Raw genomic sequence first — 27,025 nt, 5'->3', positions numbered from 1 at the left:
TATATTTTCTATTTGATCTTAATTCCTATCTGGTCATATAGAAAATATCTTCCCAGGAATAAAGCCTCCTTCCTTGAAGTTACTGATCAAGTCACCCTGTTCTCTCCACCCTTCCTTGAATACCTAGGGCAATCAGAGAATCTGGGCAACTTCCTCCTTCACCTGCTAGAGGCCTTGCCTAAGGCTCCCAGGGAATGATACTAGATTCCTAATGACTTCCATCATGGACACAGATTGCCAGCTGAAATATCACAGAATTGCAAGAAAAAATATCACACAGTGCAAAAATTAGAAACAATATTTATTGTTTCCTATAAAATTGGGTACTTTCATGAGAAAAAAGTTGAAAAAAGAGCCTTCATATATCTTGGGCTTTCACACTTATCCCTGTATGTTGGTACTGTCCTCACTGGGTAGGAGGGAAAATTCTTCACCTCCTCTGGGAAATTAGGCTACTCTAGCTTTATTTTTGTGTATTTTTCTTGCGTTAAACAAAAAGTCCAATGGTTAACAGGTTATCTGTTCCTAGGTATATCCACCCAGTCCACTTTTATAGACTGATATGGTCTTTAAATAAGTCCACATCTTTATGCGCATCCCAGGATTAGATGGCACCCTGGACATCAGTTGGGTTTTCCTGGCTAGGGATTGAAGATCAATCAACTGATTAGCTAGCTGAAAATCCACATATTTTGTGCTGCCAATGAGAGGCTGAGATTACCTCTTTATCAAGGAACATTTTGGGTATAGTAGGGCTAGCAGTCAACACAATGTAGCACTCTGGCCACAGTGGTATCTGTTCTAGAAGCTACTTATTTCATCTCCATATTCTCTTGAGATCCCCTAAATTGACAAGAGTGAATTCAAGTTTCAAAATGGCACTCAAGTTATACAGGGTAGAGGACGTCATTAAGGCAATAGTTTCACCAACTCCATGCACAGAGGTCTGATCCCACCATTCCCCTCCCATCACCCTTCAGGACTGCCTAGTCCTGCCCTCTGCTTCTCCTCAACAACACTTTGCAGCATCGAGAAGTCTTGAACAGTCTTCAGCCTCACAAGTTGGGGGCCACCCAATTAAGGAACTTCATGGCAACTTCAAAGCCAAGGAAACAAGCCTAAGAAGGGGGTTGAGAGAAAGAAAAAAGCCAACAAGAGTATGACTATTCAGAGATACCACCCATAGCACCATGCTTGGCTGGCCCTGTTAAGACCAGAACCCCTCCCTAACCCCACTTCCATCCCAAATCAAGGAAGCAAGCTATACTTTCATTCCTAAAAGGAGAAGAAAACAGGTCCTACAATTGCCCACTTCTGATGACCAGATCAGGATATAAAATCCCCTTACCCCAGAGACCTTAAAGGCAGATCCTTCTGACAGCTTTAGGAAAATGGGCAAATAAAGGAGACTGTGGCTAAAGATGGACTAGGGGGAAAACTGAGTCTCTAATGCAATCCCAGGAGCAAGCAAAAGCCAGCCCATGTGTACCCTGCTCTGATTCCAGAAGGAAAATTACAACCCCTGACAGCTACTCACTGCATTGGCTGGGAAGGCTCGGATCATCACTGCATTGAACCCTTTATACAAGGATGTGATTCCTTCATCCCGGATCAGCTCTCTCAGTACATCTCTGAAACCATTAGGATATTTTCCTGGAGGTGCTGTGGGGTAGAACCCAATTTTTAAGGCTTCAGGAAGCTTCCTGACCTTACTCTGGCAACCCTCATGGGAACAATCTAAGAGTTAAGTCTTCCTGTAAAGTCAGGGCCAGAATCAAGAGGGGTGAAGAATGAAAAAGGAATAGGGGTAAACTCAGTGGGTTCTAGTCATGCTAGGGACTAGCCTAGCATGAATAGAGGGAGAGAGATGGGGGAGGGGCAAGGGGAGGAAAGGAGAGGAGGAGAAGGGGAGAAGAGGAATGGAGGAAGCAAGAGGAAAATTTTAAAAAGTAAAGAGAAAAGCAAGCTTTCTGGTTATGCAGGGGAGGAAGAGTGGATTTGACTTCTTTACTTTTTCCAGTACTGGGCACCCAAGGGGACTCTACCACTGAGCCACATCCCTAGCACCACCCCCACCTTTTAAATTTTGAGACAGTGTCTCACTAAATTACCCAAGCTGTCCTAGATCTTGCAGTCTTGCCTTAACCTCCCAAGTGTAGCTGCCACACCAGGCTTGGATTTGACTTATATCATTTATTTGTTTAGGCTGACAAGAAAATGAATCTAAGGTTCTTGGGACATGAATGACTGTGAGGTAGAAAGTTAGTCAGACAGATACTGGGTGCTTACATGGAAAGAAAAAGTATCCCAGGGTCTTAAGAGTTTTGCACACCAGGGATAGCCAGTGCTAACTATCCACAACCACCACACTCACCAGTCTGGAAGCGGGACTTGAGCACATCTGGGGGGATTGCTACAGCCCAGTTGAAGATCCCTGCAATGCCCCCAGCCACCAGGATCCGAGGTGCACTGAGTTCACTGACACTGCAGAACAACCACCACAACCCCAGTCAGACAAAGACTGTGAAAGTGTGGTGTTCAGACCATCCCCCCTGTTGCAGACAAGGAAGTTACTGAGAGAGAAAAACTGGCTGAAGATGAGGTCCAAGGGCAAGACTCTCCATCCACTTCTTAGAGGCAGCCTATTTCAAATACTTGTTCCACTTGGTGAGTCACAAAGTAAGAGGATTAGCTGGACCTCAGCAGACATGACAGGAAAGGGTACATACAGGAAGAACAAAATGTCACTTTTGCTCTTTCAGACTACCCACAGGAGAGGACAACCCATCCATGAATGGAAAAAGTAGCCAACCCATCCATGAATGGAGAAAGTGGCTTCTAATATTTAATGTTCTCACCTCTTTCCCTCTGGAGTCAAAATGTTTTTCAGCCATTCATATGTCATGAAATACATTCCACTGGCTGGAACATCTGTTAATAGCAAAAAAGAGGTGAATTAGTCTATAAAACCTCCATAAACTACTTGTACTTAGAAGAGGCAAGCTTGATGTTGGAACATTCAAGATTTCCTGAGAAGTTCCTCAGCAGCCACATCATATTTGTTAATCACTTTGCAGTTATCAGATGTTGCTCTGGCCCAAGCACTGCTACAAGTGAGTATAAATACACATTTCATCTTTAAAATCCCCTCCAGGGCTGCAGTTGTCAGTGGTAGTGTGCTTGCCTAGCATATGTGAGCTGTAAACACCACTGATATGTTAAGAAGTTGTATTAAGAAGTTGTAATTGTAACCACAGGTAATAAATCTGGCTTTCCTTTAAGCTGCCATCTCAGGATAAGAGTAGGATTATCTCTGTTTTTTCTAATTCCACCCCAGCAGAACCTGCCTCTCAAAACCAGTCTGGTAATTTGGAGACAGCTGGTGGGTATAGCCATGCACGAGGCCCTGGGTTCTATCGCCAGCACTGAAAACAAACACACATCCCAGGAAATCACCAAGTCACTCTCATCACTCATCCCTTCAGCCAGGATTTTCATCTACTAGCCCATCCTTTTCAACCACCACTGTCATGATTTACACTCCTGAAGACACACAAGAAGAATAGAAGGTCCTTCCAACCTTCTATGTCCATATAAGCTAGGGTGAGACTGCCTAAAACCAAGTCAAACACTGATGGTCTTGGCAGAGCTGTGGCATATGCCAACACTAATATGGAAATCCTCTCAGGACCTTTTGTGGTATACCTTCCTCTGGTGACCTCCCCAGGTGACTTCAGATGAGGGCCTCAAAGGTTACCTCGCATGAGGGTAAGCACAGTCCCTTTGTAGATGCCTCGGATCCCAAACTCCTGGTATATCTTCTTTGCACAGTCCAAGGTACCAGTATATTTGGTTTCCCCTGAAGAAGCCTGAATCTGAGAGGGAGAGAAGGTCATCAGGTCAGAAACAGCAACATCAAAGTCAAACAGATCTAGCTGAGCATGATGGTGCATGCCTATAATCCCAGCTACTCAGGAGGCTGAGGCAGTAGGATAGTAGGTTAGCAAGACCATGTCTCAAAAAAAATAAATATAAAGGGCTGAGCTCAGCATGGTAGCACAAACATGGAATCCCAACAAATCAGGAGGCACGAGGATCGCAAGTTCAGGCCAGACTCAGCAATTTAGCAAGGGCCTCAGCAACTTCATGAGATCCTAAGACAGAGTTGGGTAGACCATTTGCTTAGCATGAATGAAGCCCTAAGTTTGATTCCCAGCACCACAAAAAGATAAAAAAAACATAAGCATGGCCCAGCATGGTGGTGCATGCCTGTAATCCCAGCAGCTCATGAGGCTGAGGCAGGAGGATTGTGAGTTCAAAGCCAGCCTCAGCAATTTAGTGAAGCTCTAAGCAACTTAGCGAGACCCTGTCTCTAAATAAAATATAAAAAGGGCTGGGGATGTGGCCCAGTGAGCATCTCTGGGTTCAATCCCTGGTACAAAAAACAAAAACATAAGCATGTTTATGTTTTTATTACTAATGAGAATGACACAGTGGGGAGTGAAAAACTGATATTGAAGGAGAAAGAAAGAGGAAATATTAAAGCAATGCCTGTGGCTGGACAAGAAGGGATAAGATCCAATACACAGAGAGCCAGGGGTCTAATAAAAGCACAGGTCATCCTTGGTAAAAACGATCAGGACATGTATGGATGTACCATCACACAGACAGGTGGTGGTGATTGATAGAAGGCATCTGATGAAGTCCTCTCCTGATGGTTTCAGATTTCTCAGTTAAGCAGGAGCCAGGTGTTATGGTTTAGATATGAGGTGTCCCCAAAAGCTCATGTGTTAAACAATGCAAGAATTTTTCAGAGGTGAAATGATTGGTTCTGAGAACCTTAACCTAATCATTGGATTAACCCACTGATAGGGATTAATTGGGTAGTAACTACAGGCAGGGAAGGTGTGACTGAAGGAGGTAGAGGTAGGTCACTGGAAGTGTGCCTTCAAGGTTTATATTTTGTCCCTGGTGAATGCAGCTCTCTTTACTTCCTGGTGCCTTTACCTGAACTGCTTTCCTCTGCCACACCCTTCTACCATGTTGTGCCTCACCTTGGGCCCAGAGCAACAGATTCAGCCATCTATGGACTGAGACCACTGAAACCATGAGTCCCCAATAAACTTTTCCTCCTCTATATTATTCTTATCAGGTCTTTTGATCACAGAAGCAAAAAAATCCCAATTAAAATACCAGGTCATACACTAGAGGGTAGGGGTTTAAGAAGAGGGAAGAGACAAAGTAGTAGCTCAGCAGAGTAGGGAAGGGTACAGATAGGTCAATGTCTGATCTAGAAGTAGAAAAGGACTTTAGGCATAAATGAAATGAAAAAAGTCATAAGAGAGGGCTGGGGTTATGGCTCAGTGGTAGAGTGTTCGCCTTGCACCTGCGAGGCCCTGGGTTTGATCCTCAGCACCACATAAAAATAAACAAATAAAATAAAGGTATTGTGTCAAATTACAATAAAAAAAGTCATAAGAGAAAAGATTGATGTTCAAAGCTACTGAACAAAAATATTCCTTAGAACAAAATCAATATCCAGATTTTCGCTTCTGAAAAGATGCTAAATCTAACAAGAAAACTATGGATGCTGATTTTTAAACAAACATAAAAGACTCTGAAAGTTTGGAGAAAAGATATCAGACCAGCTACAAGGGACATTGAGACTTCAGGAATAAAGTGGTGAATTTCCAGAGTTTTCTTTTTGTCTCTTCTAACTCAAGACTTGAAGCTGAAAGGACTGGGAACCCAGAAACTGGCACGAACCAAAAAGAAGATACAACAAAGCTGCAAAGACCTTCTCCATGAAGGGCCAAAAAAGGAACAGTCTAGAGAGAAAATTTTTAGACATTAAGCTCTCTACTCCAGCCAAACACCGTAGAAAAACCTTGGCCTCCCCTGCATACATCAGCAAAAAAAACAAGTGGGAAGCCTAGACTTCCACTCTTATGAGGTTGTAAGGAAGCATGCAAGCATGCAACATGCTACTGGGTAGAGTCAGCAAAGACCAAGTAGGGAACTAGGACTTTCATCCCTGATAGCCGGTAACCATCACTCTCCCACCCCATAGTATCAGTAGAGACTTTGGAACTCCCACACCCAGTAGTAAAAAAATGCCCTAGATGTCAACAGAACCCAAGGCAAATGGGAAGCCTAGGCTTCTGCCTCCACCTAACAATAATGAGGCTTCATCCTTCCCATCTCTGCTAGGGTATTGACAGAGAAAGTCAGCTAAAACAGAAAGTTCCTAGAATTTCTACATAATACATAAATATCCAGCTATCAATAGAAAAATTACTTGGAAGACTGAGGCAGGAGGATCACTACTCTGAGGCCAGCCTGGGCAACTTAGTAGCACTATTTCAAAATAAAAAATAAAAAGGACTGGGTATGTAGCTCTGTGCTAGAACACCCCTGGGTTCAATCACCAGTACTACAAACAAAAATAAAGAAAAGAAAAATCACTTGTCACACTCAAAACCAGAAAATCTTACACTGAACCAAAAAAGAAAAGCAATAGATGCCAACTAAGATATCAAAGCTATTAGAATTGTCTGACAACAATTTTAAGGCAGCCATGATCAAAAGAACCTTTAAAAAGCAATTATGAACATGTTTGAAATGATGAAAAATAGAAAGCCACAACAAAGAAATAGATATGTTTCAGAAGAGGAATAGAAGATTTAAGAAAGAACCAAATGGAACTTTTAAAGCTGAAAAATACAGTGAAATAAAAATTTTGTGAATAGCTCACTCAATGGCAGAGTAGAAAAAAGAGAGCAGAGGAAACTGGTGAATGAGAAGAGAGAACAATGGAAATTAGTCATTCTAAACAACAGAAAAGAAAACAGAATGAAATAAACTGAACAGAACTTCAAGGAACTCTGAAGTTATAATATAAAACCTAACATTTCTATCTTCAGAGTTTCAGAAGAAGAGAAAACAGGATGGAACTAAAAAAAGGGTAGTGTCATGTTCCTCACGACTAAAACACTCAAGTCACTCCAGAGGAACTGGGCTGTACAAAATAACCACATAAGAGACAGAGATACGTTTTTCTTTGGGGTCCTGTGACAGCTCCTCTGACCTTAAGGGTCTGCAAAAAGAGAGAGTGCAGGCGAATGCTGAACCCTTTTATTGAGGAGAAGCTATTCAAATGAGGCAAGAGGTCAGGTTTCAGGGGGTTGAGTCTAGCTTCCTGATGTCTGCTGTCAGCAGGTTGACTGACATCTAGGAAGGCCACACCCAAAGGCAGAGCAATAAAAGGGGACACACAAAGTGATTCCATGGAACCTTCTATCCCAAACAGGGCAAAGGAGTAGTATCACAAAGGAAGAGGTGAGCATAGCTAAATCCATGGCGCGACATGCCAATGTCTGAAGACGTGTTCTCAAACTTCCGGGACGAGGGCAGTATCCAGGTCACTATGAGATGTAGTGACGGAGAATGTGAATCATTCAAACTGGCCTCTCACAGGGTAGAACTGAAATAACTGCTGGAAACTTCCCAAATTTGTCAAAACATAAACTTATAAGTTTAAGAAGTTCAATGAATACCAAACAAATAAAACTAAAGAAATCTATGTAAAAAAAAAAAAAAAAAAGAAAGAAATCTATGTCAAGAAACATCACAACTTAACTTCTGAAAACTGAAGACAAAGAAAAAACTCTTAAAAGTAGCTGGGGTGCAGTGGATAAAAATCACCTTTCCTATAGGAAAATAGCAATTTGAATGACAGAAGAAAGGGAGATAAGAAGGAAGTGGCCAAGTGATAGCAGAGGCTTAGAATCTCCACCACTTGGGAGGCTGAGGCAAGAGGATGCAAGAGGATTGTAAAGTGAAGGCCACCTTCAGCAACTTAGTGATACCCTTTCTAAAAATAAAAAAAGAAAGGAATGGGATATAGCTCAGTTGTAAAGCATCCCTGAGTTCACTCCCCAATATTGGATTAAAAAAAATAGCCAGTACACACAGCAATCCAAAATGCATATAAACAACAACAACAACAACAAAAAAGCAATTTAGCGGGACTCTGTCTCAAGAAAATGGCACAGTATTTTTCAAGTGTTTAAAAAAAAAAGGATTGTCGGACTGGGGATGTGGCTCAAGCGGTAGCGTGCTCGCCTGGCATGCACAGGGTGCTGGGTTCGATCCTCAGCACCACATAAAAAACTAAAATAAAAATGGCGTGTCCACCGAAAACTAAATATTAAAAAATTCTCTCTTTCTCTCTCTTTAAAAAAAAAAAAGAATTGTCGGGGCCGGGGTTGTGGCTCAGAAGTAGAGCGCTTACCTAGCATGCATTAGGCACTGGGTTCGATCCTCAGCACCCCATAAAAATAAAAAATAAAATAAATAAATAAAGGTATTATATCCACTCATAACTAAAAAATAAAATTTTTTAAAAAGAATTGTCAACCCAGTATCCTATATCCAGTGAAATATCCTTCACAAATAAATAGAAAAATCAATCATTCTCAGATGAAAGAAAACTAAGAACATTTGAAATAATGGCAAAAGAAGGGCTAGGGTTGTGGCTCAGCCGTAGATCGCTCGCCTAGCACATGCAAGGCCCTGGGTTTGATCCTCACCACCATATAAAAAATAAAATAAAATAAAGATATTGTGTCCATCCACAACTAAAAAATAAAATATTTTTTTAAAAAGAAAGAAGGAATGGCAAAAGGAAATTCTCTGAACAAAAGTAAACAATTAATGAAGTAAACTTGAAATACCAGGAAGTAAATAATGTGGTAATCAAAATATGAGGCATTATATAATGATAATAAGAGGGACATTATATAATGGTGAAAAGATTAGTCCACTAAGAAGACATAGCAATCCAAAATGCAAGTAAACAACAACAACAAAAGCAATTTAGCAAGACCCTGTCTCAAGACATTTTATTTTTTAATAAAAAGGGCTGGGAAGGGGCTAAGGTTGTGGCTCAGTGGTATAGAGCGCTCACCTAGCACATATGAGGCACTGGGTTCGATCCTTAGCACCACATAAAAATAAATAAATAAAATAAAGGTATTATGTCTATCTACAACTAAAAAAAAAGAAAGAAAAAGAACCTAAAGATAAAACTACTATGCAACCAAGCAATTGTACTCCAAAGCATTTATCTCAAAGAAATAGTTATTTTCTCACAAAATATCTATATATAAATGTTATACCAATTTTTTTCAAAATGGCCCCAGACTAGAAATAACATAGATGTCCTTCTATGGAAAAATGGCTAAAGTGTGATCCACCTATCCTATAACTACAACGAAGCAATAAAAATGAATGAACTATTCATATACACAGCAATCTGAACAAATATCCAGAAAATTATACTGAGTTGAAAATGTGGTTCTGAAAAGTACATACTTATCATTCCATTTAAACATTCTTGAAATTACAAAATTATAGAATGGAATACACACTAAAGGTACTGGGCTTCTGGGAAGTTTACAGAGACACACAACATCTCAAGCAGGAGCAGCTTCCCTTCTACTTCTGATGAAGCATTACTCACCTTTTAGAGTTCCTAAAATGGCTGCTAATAAAAGTGGGTAGGTCTGGGGTGATGTGTCATGAATATGACATTTTTTTTTAGTTGTAGATGGACACAATACTTTTATTTATTTATTTTTACGTGGTGCTGAGGATCGAACCCAGTGCCTCACACATGTGAGGCAAGCTCTCTGCTACTGAGCCACAATCCCAGCCCCAGTATGACATTTTTTTAGTTTCATGTAGTGCCCTGGTTCTCAATTCTATTAAAATTGCTTTCATTTTCCTGTAAACACTGAAATTTGTTTTGTTTTTTGGTTTTTTTGTTTGTTTGTTTTTTGGTACCAGGAATTGAATTCAGGGGCACTCAACCACAGAACCACATCCCCAGCCCTATTTTGTATTTTATTTAGAGACAGGGTCTCACTAAGTTGCTTAGTGTCTTGCTGTTTCTGGGGCTGGCTTTGAACTCACAATCCTCCTGCCTTGACCTCCCTGGGGCTGGGATGACAGACATGCACCACTGTACCCGGCTCTAAAATTGTCTTACACACCCACCTAAAGCCTTTTCTTTTTTTTTTAATATTTATTTTTAAATTGTAGTTGGACACAACATATTTATTTTATTTATTTATTTTTATGTGGTGCTAAGGATTGAATCCAGGGCCTCACACATGCGAGGCAAGTGCTCTACCGCTGAGCCACAACCTCAGCCCACTACCTAAAGCCTTTTCAAAGGGTAAAAGGATATAAACACGCACACAAAATTGTACACTAAATGGAGAAAGCTAGCTGCCTCCCCACATATCACACCCTTACCTGTAATAAGCACTTGATCCGTTCTCCAGGGGTCATAATTCCTGTAGTGAACACACCAGATAACATCCCAGCTGCAAATAATTGAGGGTAGCTGCATTGAAAATAAAAACCAGAAATGAGCACCTGTGATTAACCACCAAAGACAAAGCAATCCCAGCAAAGAGGATGTTTTGTAAGAAAAAGATAAGAACTTGTACTGGAAAGAAGCACAGCCACAAATAAATCATATTTCACATAAAATCTAAGTTCTACTAGGCCCAGAGGCATATGCCTGTAATCCCAGTGACTCAGGAGGCTGAGACAGGAAGGCCCCAAGTTCAAAGTCAGCTTCCACAACTTAGCAAGACCCTGTTTCAAAATAAAAAATAAAAAGGACTGGAGATGTGACTCAGTGGTTAAGTGCCCCTGGGTTCAATCCCCAGGACCAAAAACAGAGCCAATTTCCAAAGAATATTCTGTTATCAAAAAGATCAGATCAAGGATCTCAGCAGCAATAACAATGGGAGCCTGGTCACGAGGCCCACTCACACAAAATGTATAGTCAGAATCCCTCATTTATGGAAAAAACTTTATACTATGACATGGTTTCCACCTCTGGAACTACCATAGTGACTATGGAACAGGTTCCCAGGCCTCTCAGAGCCTGGATTCCCCATTTATAAAATGCTGGGCTATTGGCAGGAAAAGGCTTTAACCCAAAATCTGGACCTCAGGAGACCCCTGTTCCCCTCCAATCTTATTTCCCCTAGACCACCAAGGGCCTGAGAATGCTCTAAGCCAAGACTCAAGCAGGACCACTTCAAAGCCAAGAAGAATGAATGTCTGTGGCCACCTCTACAGGCTGAGCGGTGGGCAGGCCAGTTACAACGAATGTATGGTAAGAGGCCAATTAAGACTAAGTTAGGGATGGTACTAAATTAGGATAATGGCTCCTGTAGCACCTGTGTGAGGAATGGTTCCCTGGGGGCCAGAGGTATGGGTTCTCACTCTGGCTCCCACAAAATCACCACATTGAGTATGAGGAGGACCTGAAGCTCCAACTGTCTATCACTATAGCTGTCTATGCCACTTCTAGCACCTTCTTTTCTCTTTGGGAATAGCAATACCACCGTGGTCTAGAGACAAAGGGGCACAAAACCACATTCAGCATTTCAATAGTCTCCACAACTTAACAAATATTGCTGAAAAACTTCACATAGGCCTGAGCCCCAAGATCCTGCTGACCCCAAGAGTCTCATAACTGAGCCTTCAGGCCAGTCCCACCCAAAGAAACCCAAGGCCTAGGGAACAAATGTCAAATGGCAGTTGGGAGAGATCTACTATAGATTCTTCCCTTTATGTACAGGTCCAGCTTAGCTTCCACAGCCCTGTTTTTCCAAGAACTCATTCCAGGCAGGACTCACATGTCTACCTCAGACATACTAGGTAAGCATATAGGCTGACTATTGAACAGACAAGAGACTTGCTTTCATTCATAGCCAGTTCCAAAGTTGTACTTTAGCCAGGCACAGTGGCATTTTCCTGAAATCCCAATGACTTGGCAGGCTGAGGCAGGAGAATAATAAGCTCAAAGCCAGCCTTCGCAACTTAGGGAGCCCCTAAACAACTTAGCGAAACCCTATCTCAAAATAAAAAAATAAAAAGGACTGGAGGCATTGCTCAGTGGTTAAATGCCCCTGGGTTCAATCCATGAAACTAAACAAAACAAAAAATTCTGGTTTACACTGTTGTCCTTAGAGGAGTCCTCTCAGCAACTAAATTTCCTCTTTAAGACCAACGTGCTCCATTCTTTTCAGAATGCCCAACCCTAGGCTGGACACACCTTATATCCTGGGACAGAGGACTTGACTTTGCCCTGGATGGGATCTCTTTATGTGCACAGGGCACCTTGTGGACACTATGATCACCTGGCCTATTCGGTCATTCACTCCCTACTCCCATCCCAGGGAGGGAACTATGAGTACTGGGCCTTTCTGAGCTTCTACCCCAAGGCTCTGGTAACACTCCTTTCTGCATCATCCCCAAATACCACTGGAAAAAAGGTGAATACAGCAGGGCTGACAGGATTATGCAGGTGATGTCTTGAGTGTCTTCAGGTTTGTTCAGGCACAGGTTATTTCTCTGACAGCTGATGTACAGGAATACAGCCCATAGGCATGGTCCTGGTACAGCTTGTGAATAGGTACATATGCTAGAAGACCAGGTGTTCAGATTGAACATGTGTCCATGAAACACTTGGACTACCAATAGTCAAACAGCTTCAAAATAACCCCTCACATTTGGTAGCCATTGTGGTTATTTATAGAAGCATGGCACATTCCGAGGATCACATGAACACCAGAAATAGTTTCCTGTTACAAGAACCAGTATCTATATACTAGCCAGTCACTCAGCCCACCATGACCTGAAATGGTGACAGAATCAACCACATGGCACATAGGGATTCCTCCCTTGAGCTCATAGATGCCAAGCCTATCCAGCCTCAGTGGTTCCTGTACTGGCTGCAGTCCTCCCAGAGGTTGTCACCCGCATGCCTCAGATTACGTGGACATTATCAACCCAAGTTTCCACTCAGAATTCCCTTGCATCTTGAGACACCCATCTGTTTTCATTAGAAGATTTTAAATTTTTGAGCTATTATTCTGATTCTGCTGCCTCTTTATGACTCAATTCAACTTCATAAAGTTTGTTTTTGTTTTTTTGTAGTACTGGGTATTAAACCTAGGGCCTCATACATGCTGGACAAGCACTCTATCGCTGAATAACATCCCCAGCCCTTTTCAATTTTATTTAACAAGTCAAGGCCTTACTAAGTTGCTCCAGTAAACCTTGAGCTTGTGATGCTATTGCCTCAGTCTCTGATTCATTGGGATAAAAGGCATGCAGTACCACTCTGGTTTAGTGGATTTTCTTTGAATATACTTTACACTAGGCCTGCTGGGCATACCTATAAACCCAGCAATTCAGGAGGCTGAAGGACGAAGATTATAATTTTGAGGCCAGCCTAAGCAACTTAGCAAGATACTATTTCAAAATAATAAAATAAAAATGGCTAAGGATATAGCTCAGTGGTAGAGAATCCTCGGGTTCAATTCCTAGTACTATTAAAAAATACACTTAACTTATTTCACTTTCATAAGAAATTATTTGTAATCACAATCATATTATAATTGCATTATAAAAATGAAATAAAACAAAAGTTCTTCAACCAAGTGACAGAAAGCAAGGCTTGCTGCTGTAGTTACAACCATACCAGGTTCTTCTCACAGCATTTTACACATATTTTAGCATTCAGACCTCCCAATTGCATGTATAGTTGTTTTCACTAAGATCCCCAGTAATCCATATTACCTCATATAAGACATGACAATCTGGTAGGGAAGGGATTTTTTCTTCCTTTTCCCTTTAGGAACTCTTAGGAGTCAGTCCTGAGAGACCATTAGACAGCCACTGCCCATTCGTCAAGAAACTTTCCTTTACCTCATGTCAAACCACCAAGCAGAATAGCATCAAGTGTACTAGGCCTGTGAGTACTCACCTGAGTACATCCTCTGGTGACTTCTGTTGTAGTTTCTTCCCCAAACCAAACCCAAAGAAGCATACAGCAAACATAGGGGTGACCCCGATGATAGGGGCAGCCATGCCCCGGTATAGCCCCGTAATGCCCTGTAAGGAATCACAGAAGCAGAAATTGTTTACAGATACCTCTACTTTTTATATCACTAAAACAGGAAAGCTGTGACCTCTAACCTGTGGCTTCCTTATCTTCTATAAAGAAGAACTTTTAAAAGGAAGAAAATACACACATGTATCAGAAATAATTCTTCTTTACACTGCAGAAGCCAGAAATAGTTTCCATTCTAGAAGGCAATCTGGCAATTAGTAACATAGCATACCCTTTTACCCAGAAATTCTCCCTCTAGAATTTGCTTTAAAGAAGTACTACAGACACATGCCTGTAATCCCAGTGACTCTCAGGAGGCTGAGGCAGAATGATTAAAAATTCAGGCCAGTCTTGGCAATTTAGCAAGACCCTATGTCAAAATTGAAAATAAAATGGCTGAGGATGTGTCTCAATGGTACAGTATCTCTGAGTTCAATCCCCAAAACTGCAAAACAAGAAACAAAGAAAAAAACTCAGATGTGAAAAGAATGACATCAATTGGGTGCAGTGGCCCATGCCTGTAATCCCAGCGGCTCAGGAGGCAGAGGCAGGAGGATCCTGAGTTCAAAGCCAGCTTCAGCAACAGTGAGGCACTAAGCAACTCAGTGAGACCCTGTCTCTAAATAAAACACAAAAAAGGGCTTGGAATATGGCTCAGTGGTTGATGGCCTCTGAGTTCAATCCCTAGTACCAAAAAAAAAAAAAGGAAAGAAAGAAAGAAATTTTTGGAAAAAACTTAACAGCTGCCAAATAAGAATACCATAAATGAACTATCACGCAGCCATAAAATCACATTGTGATATGAAAGGCTTTTATTAAGCGGGGGGGGGGGGGTGAGCTACAAAATAGGAAGTACAATGTTATCTGATTTCCTTGGGGATGATATTACAAGTGATTAAGAAATTTTTGTGCCAGATGTAGTTGTACACACCTGTAATCTCAGCACCTCAGAAGGCTGAGGCAGGAAGATAGAAAGTTTGAGGCCAGCTTCAACAATTTAGCAAGACCCTCAATTACTTACCAAAACTGACTCAAAATTAAAAATGAATGAAAAGGCCTGATGATATAGCTTAGTGGCAAAGTACCCCTGGGTTCATTCCCTGGTGGCAAAAGAAAAATAAAAAAGAAAGAAATTTTTGTATTTTCCAAGGTAGTTTTGATGTTTGGTGGTACTAGGGATTAAACCTACTACCTCATACATACAAAACACACATTCCAATAATGAGCTACACTTCAGTTCTCTGTATTTTCTGAGTATTAAGATGTGATTTTTTGGGGGGCGCTGGGGATGTGGCTCAAGCGGTAGCGTGCTCGCCTGGCATGCGTGCGTGCGGCCCGGTTCGATCCTCAGCACCACATGCAAACAGAGATGTTGTGTCCACTGAAAACTAAAAAATGGATATTAAAAATTCTCTCTCTCTCTTTAAAAAAATAAAAAATAAAAGATGTGATTTTTGTCCAGACTGCACATCAATTTTCATGAGTACAGTGTGGTAATGAAAGTAACTATGTAGTAGGCAATAAATAATTAGACAGGGGCTGGGGTTGTGGCTCAGCAATAGAGTGCTCATCTAGCACAAGCAAGGTGCTGGATTCGATCCTCAGCACCACATAAAAATAAATAAAATAAAGGCATTGTGTCCAACTACACTAAAAAAATATTTTAAAATAAATAAATAAATACATAAATAAATGATTAGACAGCCGGGCATGGTGACATACACCTATAATCCCAGCCTCTCAGGAGGCTGAAACAGGAGGATCAAGAGTTCAAAGCCAGGGCTGGGAACGTGGTTCAGTGGTAGAACACTTGCCTGGCATGTGTGAGGCACAGGGTTCGATTCTCAGCACCACATATAAATAAATAAAGATTCATTGACAACTAAAAATATATATATATAAAAAAAAGAATTCAAAGCCAGCCTCAGCAAAAGCAAGGCACTAAGCAACTTAGTGAGATCCTAAATAAAATACAAAATAGGGCTGGGGATGTGGTTCAGTGGTTGAGTACCCTTGAGTTCAATCCCCAGTACAAAAAAAAAAAAGGGAAAAAAATCATCATTAATTAATTAGGCAGAAAATTAGCTATCACAACCTAACAAGATAATAAACCCAGGAAGAAGAACACCTGGGATTTGGGAGACTAAGGATCCAGTCCAAGGGAGTTGAAGTAGATTTATAGAATGTCACTAGGTATGGTAGACCTGAGAAGCAGCCAGTTCACACAGGAGTAGAAGAATGGAAGACTCCAGGATGGAGCATTTAGGATACAGAATGACAAAAGACAAGCAATTCAAAAAATGATTAATATTTGAGGGGAAATAGATACTCACTGTGATTTGAACATTATGCAATGTATACATGTATCAAAATTTCACATGGGGACTGGGATGTAGATCAGCGGCAAAGCACTTACCATGCATATGTGAAGCCCTGGGTTTGATTCCCAGTTCCAAAAAAGAAAAGACAAAAAAGAACCCCACCAAAAAAAAAAAAAAAGAAGAAGAAGAAAAAAAAATTTCATATGGTACCCCATAAATAGATACAATTTTGCTGTGTCAATTAAAAAATTAAAAAGAACAAGAAGCAAAGGAAATTGACACAGAATTACTAATCCAATCCCATGGGAAACAAAAAGTTGTACAAGGGATGTCTTCATCCATACCATAGAACATTACTTGATTAAAAGAAAAAAATGTATAAAACTAAATCATGAAGGGCTGGGGCTGTAGCTCAGTGGCAAAGTGCTTGCCTAGCACATGTGAGGCACTGGGTTCGATCCTTAGCACCACATAAAAATAAATAAAATAAACACATGCTCTCCAGCTATAACTACAAAAAAAATTTTAAAAATAAAACTATAATAATGAAAATAGTGATTTGTGAATCATGAATCAGTGATAGAAAATACTAATCATCTTAGTATTCCTGAAGCACTGGGTTCAATCCCCAGCAACAAGAACAAAAAAGCAGATTGAAATAAAAGACAAAATGTGATAAAATTATATGGATGGGCAAGGGGGCAGAAAGAAGGGATAGAAAGTATAAGAATTAAAATAATCTAACTCTAGGCTGGGATTGTGGCTCAGTGGTAGAGTGCTAGCCTAGCATGCATGGGGCCCTGGGTTTGAACCTCAGCACCACATAAATGTAAAATAAAGATATTATGTCCACCTAAAACTGAAAAATAAATTAAAAAAATAATAATATAATCTAACACTAATAGGTAGCTAAAATACATTCAAAATGTATAAAAAAGCAGGACATGGTGGCACACACCTATAAGCTCAGCAACTCAGGAGGCTAAAGCAGGAGACTTCAAAGTTCAAGGCCAGCCAGGCATGATGGCACATGGCTATAATCCCAGCAACTGGGAGACTGAGGTAGGAGGATTGTATATTTGAAGCCAGGCTCAGCAATTTAACAAGGCCCTCAACAACTTAGTGAGACCCTGTCTTAAAATACAAAATAAAAAGGGCCAGGGGTATGGCTGAATGGTTAAGCACATTTGTGTTCAATCTCCCCCAAAACAAACAAACAAACATAAACCCAGAAAGAAAAAAAGAAAAAGAAAATTTCAGGCCAGCTTAACAAGGCTTGCTTAGCAAGGTCCTAAGCAACTTAGCAAGACCCTGTCTTAAAATAAAAAATAAAAGGGCTGGCAATGTGGCTCTGTGGTTAAGCACCCCTGGGTTCAATCCCCAGTTTAAAAAATTTATATATAGATAAATATAGATATAGATATAGATAGATATGTAAAGGTAAATAAAATACAGTAGTGAATGTGTATTATAAATAGGTAAAAACAACATAAATAACTGAAAGAACTAAAAGTAGCTACCTCTGGAGAATGAGAAGAGATAAAGACCACTCTGTTACTTGGTTATAAGCCTTTCAATAAAGAATTAAGGGCCTTTATCACTTCAATAAAAAATAAGAATTCTCGGCTGGGGTTGTGGCTCTGTGGTATATAATCAAATAATTCCAAACCAATCAAATGTCTCTGTCTAGGGTTATGGAAACTCTGTTTATCTCTATGTTTCAAAGATGGGCTGACTTTTCCTCTGTACTTCACATGCACTTCTGATATGGAGCCCTGTCAAACTGATTGACTCAAATGTGATTTCCATCCATTTCATATCTTCAGTTATTCCTAGTTCTCAATGGTGCCTTACAAAACAGAAACATTTTATTGACTTCACTCATCTGTATAGAACAGTAGCTGAAATTACCAATGACTACAGAACAGATAATAATAGAATACCTATATCCTAGCATGTGGAACAGATCTCCAGCACAATCAAAGCTGTCCTATCACCTGGGGAGGGGTTAACAAAACAATTCCTTGAATGTGTTCCTATGAGTAAGAGGAATGGCCAGCACCAGATATCATACCTCTCTAATAAGAGTCTTCCGGAAGCAGTCAATGGTCCCAGAGTACATAGGTGGCTGCCCAGGCAAACTTGGTGGCTGTGTCTGCAGTCGGACCTGAAACCAGAAGTTAAAATAAATTACCCTCCAGAATCATATCTATCTGTCTGTGGCAATGGCCCCACTGTCTATCAAACTGAACAGGGAAATTTGCACCTCTGTACATGTCTTTAGCATTCCCTTAACCTATAAATTGGGACATCTCTTTTATTTCATTAGTATTTCATTTCTTTTTTTTACAGTAAATTGTAACATTATGTAACATCATGATGTAAATTACTTATTCTCATGTTATTATACAAATACTATGTGATGCAGAAAGCACAAGTCCTGCCTGGCATTTGAGTATGATGTTTATGTATTGTAGTGAAATACCACTAAGTACAATTTCAAGAGCAAAGAAGTGTCAAAGAAAACTAGAGGGCTGGGGTAGTGGTTCAGTGGTAGAACGCTCACCTACTGTGTGAGAGGCCCTGGGTTCGATCTTCCCCACCACATAAAAATAAATAAATAAAACAAAGGTATTGTGTCCAACTACAACTAAAAAATAAATGTTAAAAAAAAAACTAGAGAAAATCTGTAATCTTCTAATCAATGATACTCTGACAAGAACACTAAATATATTCATGGATAGATAAGCTTTATTCAAATGTCTGCATAAATATACTTGATGTCAAATGAGAAGAAGTTTTTACAAAGGGCTAAAATTTATTGAAAGTAAAATTCGGTGCTTCCCTTTGGTCTGTCTCTGAATTTAGCTGACCAACACCTCATTATTAGTAATCTGCACTCACTACTCATTTTCATCACTCACAGTTTCTCAGATCTTTGGGTGGCATTTCCCATTTCTCTGGAAAGCTCTTAAATTGCATTAGTAACAGAAGGACAGGGTTTTTTTTTATCCATTCCTTTCTACTCCAGAGGCAAAACCACATCCCTTGATTATCTTGTTTTCATTGTGGCTATTTGCAAATGGTGTGCAACTGAGGAACTTAATATACAAAAATATGGTATAATCTTTGTGTGCTAAAACAATAACTTCATTTTAACTTTTTCATTAAAGAATTATTTTTATTATTTCTCCACAAAGAAGAAACATTGTAAAAATTGTAAAAACATTGAAATAACTCTTTAAAATCTTTGATTGATGGGGCTGGGGTTGTGGCTCAGTGGTAGAGTGCTTGCCTAGCACGTGTGAGGTCCTGGGTTCGATCCTCACACCACATAAAAATAAATAAAATAAAGGTATTGTGTCCAACTACAACTAAAAAATATTTATTAAAAAAAATCCAGGCTTAGGGCTGGGGATGTGGCTCAAGCGGTAGCGCGCTCGCCTGGCATGCGTGTGACCCGGGTTCGATCCTCAGCACCACATACAAACAAAGATGTTGTGTCCGCCGAAACTAAAAAAATAAATAATAAATAATAAATATTAAAAAAAAAAAAATCCAGGCTTGATGATGGGTACCTTGTCAGCACACGCCTATAATTCCAGACACTTGGAAGGCTGAGGCAGGAGGATCACAAGTTCAAGGCCAACCTCAGCAATTTAGTGAGAGCCTATCTCAAAATAAAAAATAAAAAGGGCTGGTGATGTAACTCAGTGGTCAAGTGCCCCTGGGTTCAAACCCGAGTACTAAAAAAAAATTTTTTTTTTTTTTTTTTTTTTTTTGTGGTGCTGGGGATTGAACCCAGGGCCTTGTGCATGTGAGGCAAGCACTCTACCAACTGAGCTACATCCCCAGCCCCTAAAAAAAAAAAAAAAAAAAAAAAAAAAATTTTAATTAGAATAAAATAAAATCTTGACTGTGGCTCAGAGGTAGAGTACTCACCTACCATGCACGAGGCACTGGGTTCTATCCCCAGCACTACATACAAATAAAATAAAGATACTGTGTCCACCTATAACTAAAAAATAAATATTTTAAAAAATAAAATAAAATCTTGAATGGATATATCTATAATTTATAACTAAGAATAAAATGCTAAATTCTATAAGATAGAATTTCTGAATTATTTTGATTGGAATTTGCTAGGAGGAATCAGAGAAATTTCAGGCTGGGAGTAGAGTGTATGCTTAGCATGTACAAGGTTCTAGATTTGATCCCTAACACCAAAACCAAACCAAACAAAAAAATTATTTGTATTTCAACTCCCAATTTAATTTTTAAAAGCAACACATTGTTGAAGGCACTAATGATATTAATCTGGAAGGCAGATATTTGTACGTGAGGAGAGTTGGAACCTTTCATGCAACAAATGGAAGTGCTCTTTTCCATTACATTTTCAATAAAAGTACAAATATACATATGGTAAAAAAAAATGCAGGGGCTGGGGATGTGGCTCAAGCGGTAGCGCGCTTGCCTGGCATGCGTGCAGCCCAGGCTCGATCTTTAGCACCACATACAAACAACGATGTTGTGTCCGCCAAAAACTGAAAAATAAATATTAAAATTCTCTCTACTCTCTCTCTCTTTAAAAAAAATGCATATAGTACAGAAAGATCTAAAATAATAAATATCCTTTTTCTATAACATAGCAGATTGATGTCTTCAAAATCCTTTAAGAATCATATGAGTAACATACCAACTAAGTCTTTTCAGGTCTTTGAAACTGTGTTAAATGTCTCCTATAATACCTCTGCTACAGAGAAAACAGGCAGTCTTCTCCTTCATAAAGAAAATTTAAAGGGCAACAGGCACACACTGCTCAGAGAGAGCAAAATCCAGGCAGGACCTCAGACACCACTCGTCTAGGTGTAGCTCCAGAGAGTCCAGTAACATCCAGAGCCAAAGCTGCAGGAGTTCAGCAAAGTCCTTCTTCAATGCTGCAGATCCTCCTGGCCAGCTGCACCTCCTTGGGGAAGAGGAGAGGAGGATGAACTCAAAGAGGTGAACTAAAACTGCTTCTGCCGCCTCTTTAAGGGCTAACAGGACTTGGACTTGCCATCTGGAGTACTCACCACGTGTGAATTTCATACATATTTCTATTGCCAGGCGGCTGTAGGGGTAGTTTCTTATTAAGAGGTCTGTGTTCTTCTGCAGCTTTTTGCTCATTAATCCAGCCAATTCTCACCGACTATATTGACCGAGGAAGAACCCAAGGAGGCTCGCTGCAGCGGGGGCTGGTGAGGGGGCGGGGCGCCTCATCGGCCCGGAGCGTCCCAAGGTTTGGGAGTTAAAGGCTGGCTGTCTACTGAGCGACAGAGGAGGCGACAGCGCATGGGCAGCGTGCCAAGGAGGAGCTAGTGTCGCCTTCCATTCAAATCTCCCGCCTGATTCTTTTTTATTGGCAAATAATATCCTATTGTATATCACATTTTGTATATCCATTTATCAGTTGATAAACAATTGTGTTTTTACCTTTTTTTTTTTTTTTTTTTTTTTTGAGAATGCGTGTCTCCTATTGTTGAACTCCTGGGCTCAAGGGATCACCCTGCCTCAGCTTTCTAATATTGGAATTATAAATGTGTGTGCCAGTAATGCTGTTATAGATATTCATGTATCTATATGGATGTTTTTATATGGATATGTTTTCAATTCTCTTGGGTACTATATTGGTCAGTGTTATCTAGAGAAACTGAACAAATAGGAGATATATAACTCAAGAGATTTATTATAAGGAATTGGATCATGCCAGTATGGAGGCTGGGAAGTTCCAAGATCTGCCATCATCAAGCTAGAGACCCAAGAAGATCCAATATTTCAGTATGAGTCTGCAGGCAGGAAAAGTCTGATGTCTCAGTTCAAGCAGGCATACAGGAGCAGCTTCCTTTAACAGACTTTTCTATTCAGGCCTTCACCTGATTGGACAAGGTCCACCTACATTAGGGAGTGCAGATCTGCTTTATTCACTCTACTATTCAAATGTTAATGTCCAAAAACACCCTCACACCCAGAATAATGTCTGATCAAATATCTAGGTACAATAAGATTCAGTAAATTTTTTTTTAAAGAGAGAGAGAGAATTTTTTTAATATTTATTTTTTAGTTTTCCGTGGACACATCTTTGTTTGTATGTGGTGCTGAGGATCGAACCCGGCCGCACGCATGCCAGGCGAGTGCGCTACCGCTTGAGCCACATCCCTAGCCCCAGATTCAGTAAATTTGACACACAAAATTAACCATCACAGGTATTCAGATATTCATCTATAATTAGAATTTTGGATCATATGTTAATGCTATTTAACTTTTGTGTGTGTGTGTGTGTGTGCATGCATGATGAGGATTGAATCCAGGACCTGGGGGTATGTGGAGTTCATGTTCTACCACTGAGCTACATACCCAGTTCCTCTTTATAAGCATTTGAGGGTCCATCAGATTGTTTTCCCTAATAGCCTCATCATTTTATATCCCCACCAGCAGCTTACAAGGGTTCCAATTTCTCTACAACTTCATCAACACTTTATTATTTTTAAAATTATAACTATAGCCATCGTAGTTGGTGAGGTATATAGTGGGTGGGGTATCTCATTGTGATTATTGCTGGGTATTTTGTTGTTTTTTCAGTTTTAAGGCTTGAATCCCCAGGTTTCACACATGTTAGGCAAATGCTCTATGACTAAATTATATCTGCAGTCCTTTTTATTTTTTTATTTTGAGACAGGATCTTACTAAGTTGCCCAGGCTAGCCTCAACTTGCTATCCTCTTGTGTCAGCCTCTTAAGTAGCTGGGATTACAGGCTTGGACCACCACATCTGGCTTCTCACTGCATTTCCATGATGCATAATGATGTTGAACATCTTTTCATGTGTTCATGGGTCATTGGTTCATCTTCTTAGGAGAAATGTCTAGATCTTTCACCCATTTTTAATTTGATTATTTATCTTTTCATTATTGAGTTCTTTATATGCTATGGATGCCAGCCAACTTCTTGATTACAGCCTCAAAAAAGACCCTAAACCAGGGCTGGGGCTGTAGCTCAGTGGTAGAGCACCTGCCTTGCACCTGTGAGGCACTGGATTCGATCCTCAGAGCCACATAAAAATAAATAAAAGATATTGTGTCCATCTACAACTAAAAAAAAAACACAAAACCCTAAGCCAGACCAATCTACCCAAGGTGCTCCCTAAAAATCTGACTCACAAAGATTGTGAGAGTTGATGAGTAATTATTGTTTTAACCCACTAAGTTTTGGGTTAAATTGTTATAGTTCAATAAATAACTGATGCACCCAGTTACTTCTGTAGTTTTTTTCCTGCTCACTATTCCGCTTAAATCCTTCTTAAGCATACCACCATACTAACCTTTCTAAAACATCCTTTTTAACATGTTGGTCTCAAACTTGCCATCCTCTAGTCTCAGCCTACCAAATCTCTGGGATTATATGTGTGTGCTACCAAACCTGGCTATTCCTTTTTTCTTTCTTTCTTTTAAATATTTTTTTTTTTTTTAGTTTTAATAGACCTTACTTTATTTATTTATATGTGGTGCTGAGAATCAAATCTAGTGCTTCACACATGCTAGGCAAGTGCTTTCCCACTGACCTACAACTCCAGCCCCCTTTATTTCTTTAGAATCTTTCACTGATACATTTGTTAGGGCCTTCCAGGCCACAGTATACAGAAGTCATTCTCTAGGTAATAAAGGTAACATGCAAGTCTGGGTTTATGGTATAGAACAGTAGAAATGTACAGAGGCTACCATTATTTTTTATCCAGAATCTCTTATATTGGCTTTCAGATTCTTCATGGTCAGCTATAACTTCCAAGGTGAGCCAAGTGGATCAAAAACTGACTTGAGCCAGTGCTTGCTTAGCATGCAAAAAGTTTTGAGTTCAATTTTTTTAAAAAACAGGATTTCTGATTGATAGTCTTTTGTGATTTTTTTTTTTGGGGGGGGTACTGGGGATTGAACTCAATGGTACTCGACCACTGAGCCACATCCTTAGCCCTATTTTATTTAGAGACAGGGTCTCAGTGAGTAGCTTGGCACCTCACTTTTGCTGAGGCTAGCTTTGAACTTGAGATACTCCTGTCTCAGCCTTCTGAGCTGTCGGGATTACAAGTATGCATCACTGCGCCTGATTTTTTTTTTTTTTTAATAAACCTTATACCTGTCATTATGACACCAGCCATCCCAACCAGTGAGAATTTTAAAGTCCTCAGTTGGTGTTATTTTACATTCTGACACCCTACTTCAAGCCCACATTTGCCTTCACTCTTGCCAAAAACATATCTTAGAAACTTAATCCAAAGGCATATAAACCATATAGGAGGTGTTTAGATCATGAAGGCTTCACCCTCATAAATGGATTAATGCCAACTACAGAAAGGCTCAAGGCTTGAGTTCAATCTCTTGCGCTCTTGCCCTTCCACCTTCTGCCATGGGAAGACACAGTACAAAGACCCTGGCTAGATGTGGGCCCCTGGATCTTGAACCTCCTAGCTCTGAAACTATAAGAAATAAATCTCTATTCTTTATAAATTACCTAGTCTCAGAGATTCTGCTACAGTAGCATAAAATGGAGTAAGATACCTTCCCATGCCAAATTGTCTGGGTCTCTCTACTCTTTCAGTCAGAATTCAGTCAGCTCTTCAATATCTGCCTTAAGAATTTTCCCAGACCCACTTGAATCAAAGTGTGGAATATGATATGTCAAGAAATTTGTAATGTTTTGAACAACCAACAATAAAAAATTAAAAAAAAAAAAAAAAGAATTTTCCCAGGTCCCATCTCTGTGGTATTGCAGTTCTTGGCTTATTAGGATATATGGGCCACAGGTCAGTTGCCTTGAACCCCTGAAAGTACTTCAAGGTTAGGTTTTAGTTGGGCCAATTTAACTTTCTGAAGCCAAAAGGAGAACAGTCAGCAATTTGTGGATTTGATTTAATGAAAAAGAGACTTTCTGAATGTCAAAATGCCAAGGAGTATTTTCAGTCACTTACAATTCAGTACAGAGGTCACTGGGCCCTTCCTGGGAGTAATATCAAGAACAAGAGGATAGGGAGATAGAAACAATATATACATAAGGCAGTAAATAAGGGTCTTTTATTTTTTTTAAATTTTTTTTAGTTGTCAATGGACCTTTATTTTACTTTATTTATAAGTGGTGCTGAGAATTGAACCCAGGGCCTCACACATGGTAGGCAAGTGCTCCACCCACCACTGAGCTACAGCCCCAGCCCAAGGGCCTTTTATTTTTTAAGGCCCTATATACCATTGTCTGAGAAGCACCAACACACACTGTATTTACCATGTGCTGAATAAACATATGATTTCATGTTGCACAATGCCCTAACCAGCCCAGCTGCTTTAAACCTGGTCATAGAATGACCCCAGTACAAGCTCTACCTCAGGGCAGTTTCCCTCTTGAAAGACATCATACAACCTATTGCCAAGACTACTGAAAGGAAGGAAGGAGAAAGAAACTGGATCCAACATCCTAACAAACCCCACACATGTAGGTTTCTATAAGACACCTGTCTGCTGCCCACAGGTCCACCCTGGCCATGACCTGTCATTTTCCTTCAAGTCTGTGTCTAAGAAATAAAGTTAGAAAACTAGGATAAAGTTTCAAATGCAAAGTCACAGGACGTGGACTTTGGTCTCCAGCAAGGACTTGCTTAAAGTGTTGCAAGGGGAAGAGTTGAGAAGTGATGTAAAAAAGACAGAGGAAAGGATAAGTCTCCTCTCTCATGGAGACTTTGACCATGGTTTCCTCACTGGAGAACTTTTGTTTGTTTTTTCACAGTTCTAGGAATTGAACCCAGGGCCTTATTCATGAAGGCTCTACTACTGAGGTACCCCCAGTCTTTTCACGAGGGAGTTTTGAGCATTAGCCTATGGATTAGCTTGGCCCTTGGTAAAGCTGGACATCTGTTTTCCTTGGAAAGGGCTTAGCCATTGAGGATCTCATTATTTCCCACAGGGGAATCTCTACACAGTATAGTATGGAGGCTACTGTGGGTCACAGAGTGAAAATGCCTTGTTGAGCAGGGAAAGATGCAAAAGAAATAGAGATGAAGCACTCTGGTCCCAGGGTAGTGTGTCAAATGACATCTCCAGAATGACCATACCACTGTCTTTAGTTGTCCTCCTGGGACGGGCTTTACAAGGGACCTGTTTCAACCTTGATGATAAAACCAGGGCTTTAGAAAGCCGCTTTCTCTTTTCCATCCAAGAAGCAGTGGCCCGGGGTCAGAAGACTGCGGGACAGAGACCTTTAAATAAGAGCTCCTGAAAAAGCAGTTCAAGGCTGCTCATTTTGCGCAGTCTGGCTCTTTGGGGCGCTAGGTACAGCTTCCGCCCACTCCTGAAAGGGAGTCTCTAGACCTTTCTCGGAAGCTCATATGGGCCCCCACTTCTATCCAGGGGCAGAGCTTCGCCAAGAACACTTTCTGAGCCCTCTTCAGGCCTCCTCCCCAAGCCCGCGCCCCAACCTCCCCTCACCTTGACGGTGTCCAGAGGATGCCCCACGAACACCAGACACACGCCGCCAAAGCCGCCAGCCACAAAGTTCTTGAGCGGGCTGATAGTCTTTGGCTCGTCTGCCATGGTCAGTCCGTCCGTCAGTCTGCCTGTCAGTTCCTGGCAGTCTTGCTCTGGCGCCCTAGCTGCAGCACCAGTGCCGCAGACCTTTCACCTACTTTAGATTAGGCGGGGCATGAG

At 40.5% G+C, this 27,025-nt stretch overlaps 1 protein-coding gene and 1 non-coding gene across 4 annotated transcripts; both read right to left on the bottom strand.

Moving 5' to 3' along the window:
* Positions 1-283: 283 nt before the first annotated feature.
* Positions 284-27,014, bottom strand: Slc25a20 (solute carrier family 25 member 20). Of its 3 annotated transcripts, XM_027933959.2 has the most exons (10): positions 26,807-26,896; positions 21,152-21,271; positions 18,380-18,472; positions 13,859-13,986; positions 10,321-10,411; positions 3,758-3,875; positions 2,859-2,931; positions 2,375-2,484; positions 1,538-1,662; positions 284-1,118 (listed from the first exon to the last, which is right to left on the bottom strand). In XM_027933959.2, the coding sequence occupies exons 3-10, from the start codon at positions 18,425-18,427 to the stop codon at positions 1,056-1,058; spliced, it is 756 nt and encodes a 251-aa protein (XP_027789760.1). In that variant the 5' UTR covers positions 18,428-18,472; positions 21,152-21,271; positions 26,807-26,896; the 3' UTR covers positions 284-1,055. The 3 variants fall into 3 exon arrangements, with proteins under 3 accessions (XP_027789760.1, XP_027789759.1, XP_027789761.1); XM_027933958.2 differs by lacking the exon at positions 21,152-21,271 and having other exon boundaries at positions 26,807-27,014; XM_027933960.2 differs by lacking the exons at positions 21,152-21,271; positions 26,807-26,896 and adding an exon at positions 21,054-21,142.
* Trnav-cac (transfer RNA valine (anticodon CAC)) lies at positions 20,086-20,159 on the bottom strand. Its single transcript has one exon. It is a non-coding gene; the product is annotated as a tRNA-Val (tRNA).
* Positions 27,015-27,025: the final 11 nt, after the last annotated feature.

Source organism: Marmota flaviventris, chromosome 8 (assembly GCF_047511675.1).
Source record: "Marmota flaviventris isolate mMarFla1 chromosome 8, mMarFla1.hap1, whole genome shotgun sequence".
NCBI lineage: Eukaryota > Metazoa > Chordata > Mammalia > Rodentia > Sciuridae > Marmota > Marmota flaviventris.
The sequence above is the reverse complement of the archived record's forward strand: the minus strand, read 5'-3'. Positions and strand labels throughout refer to the sequence as shown.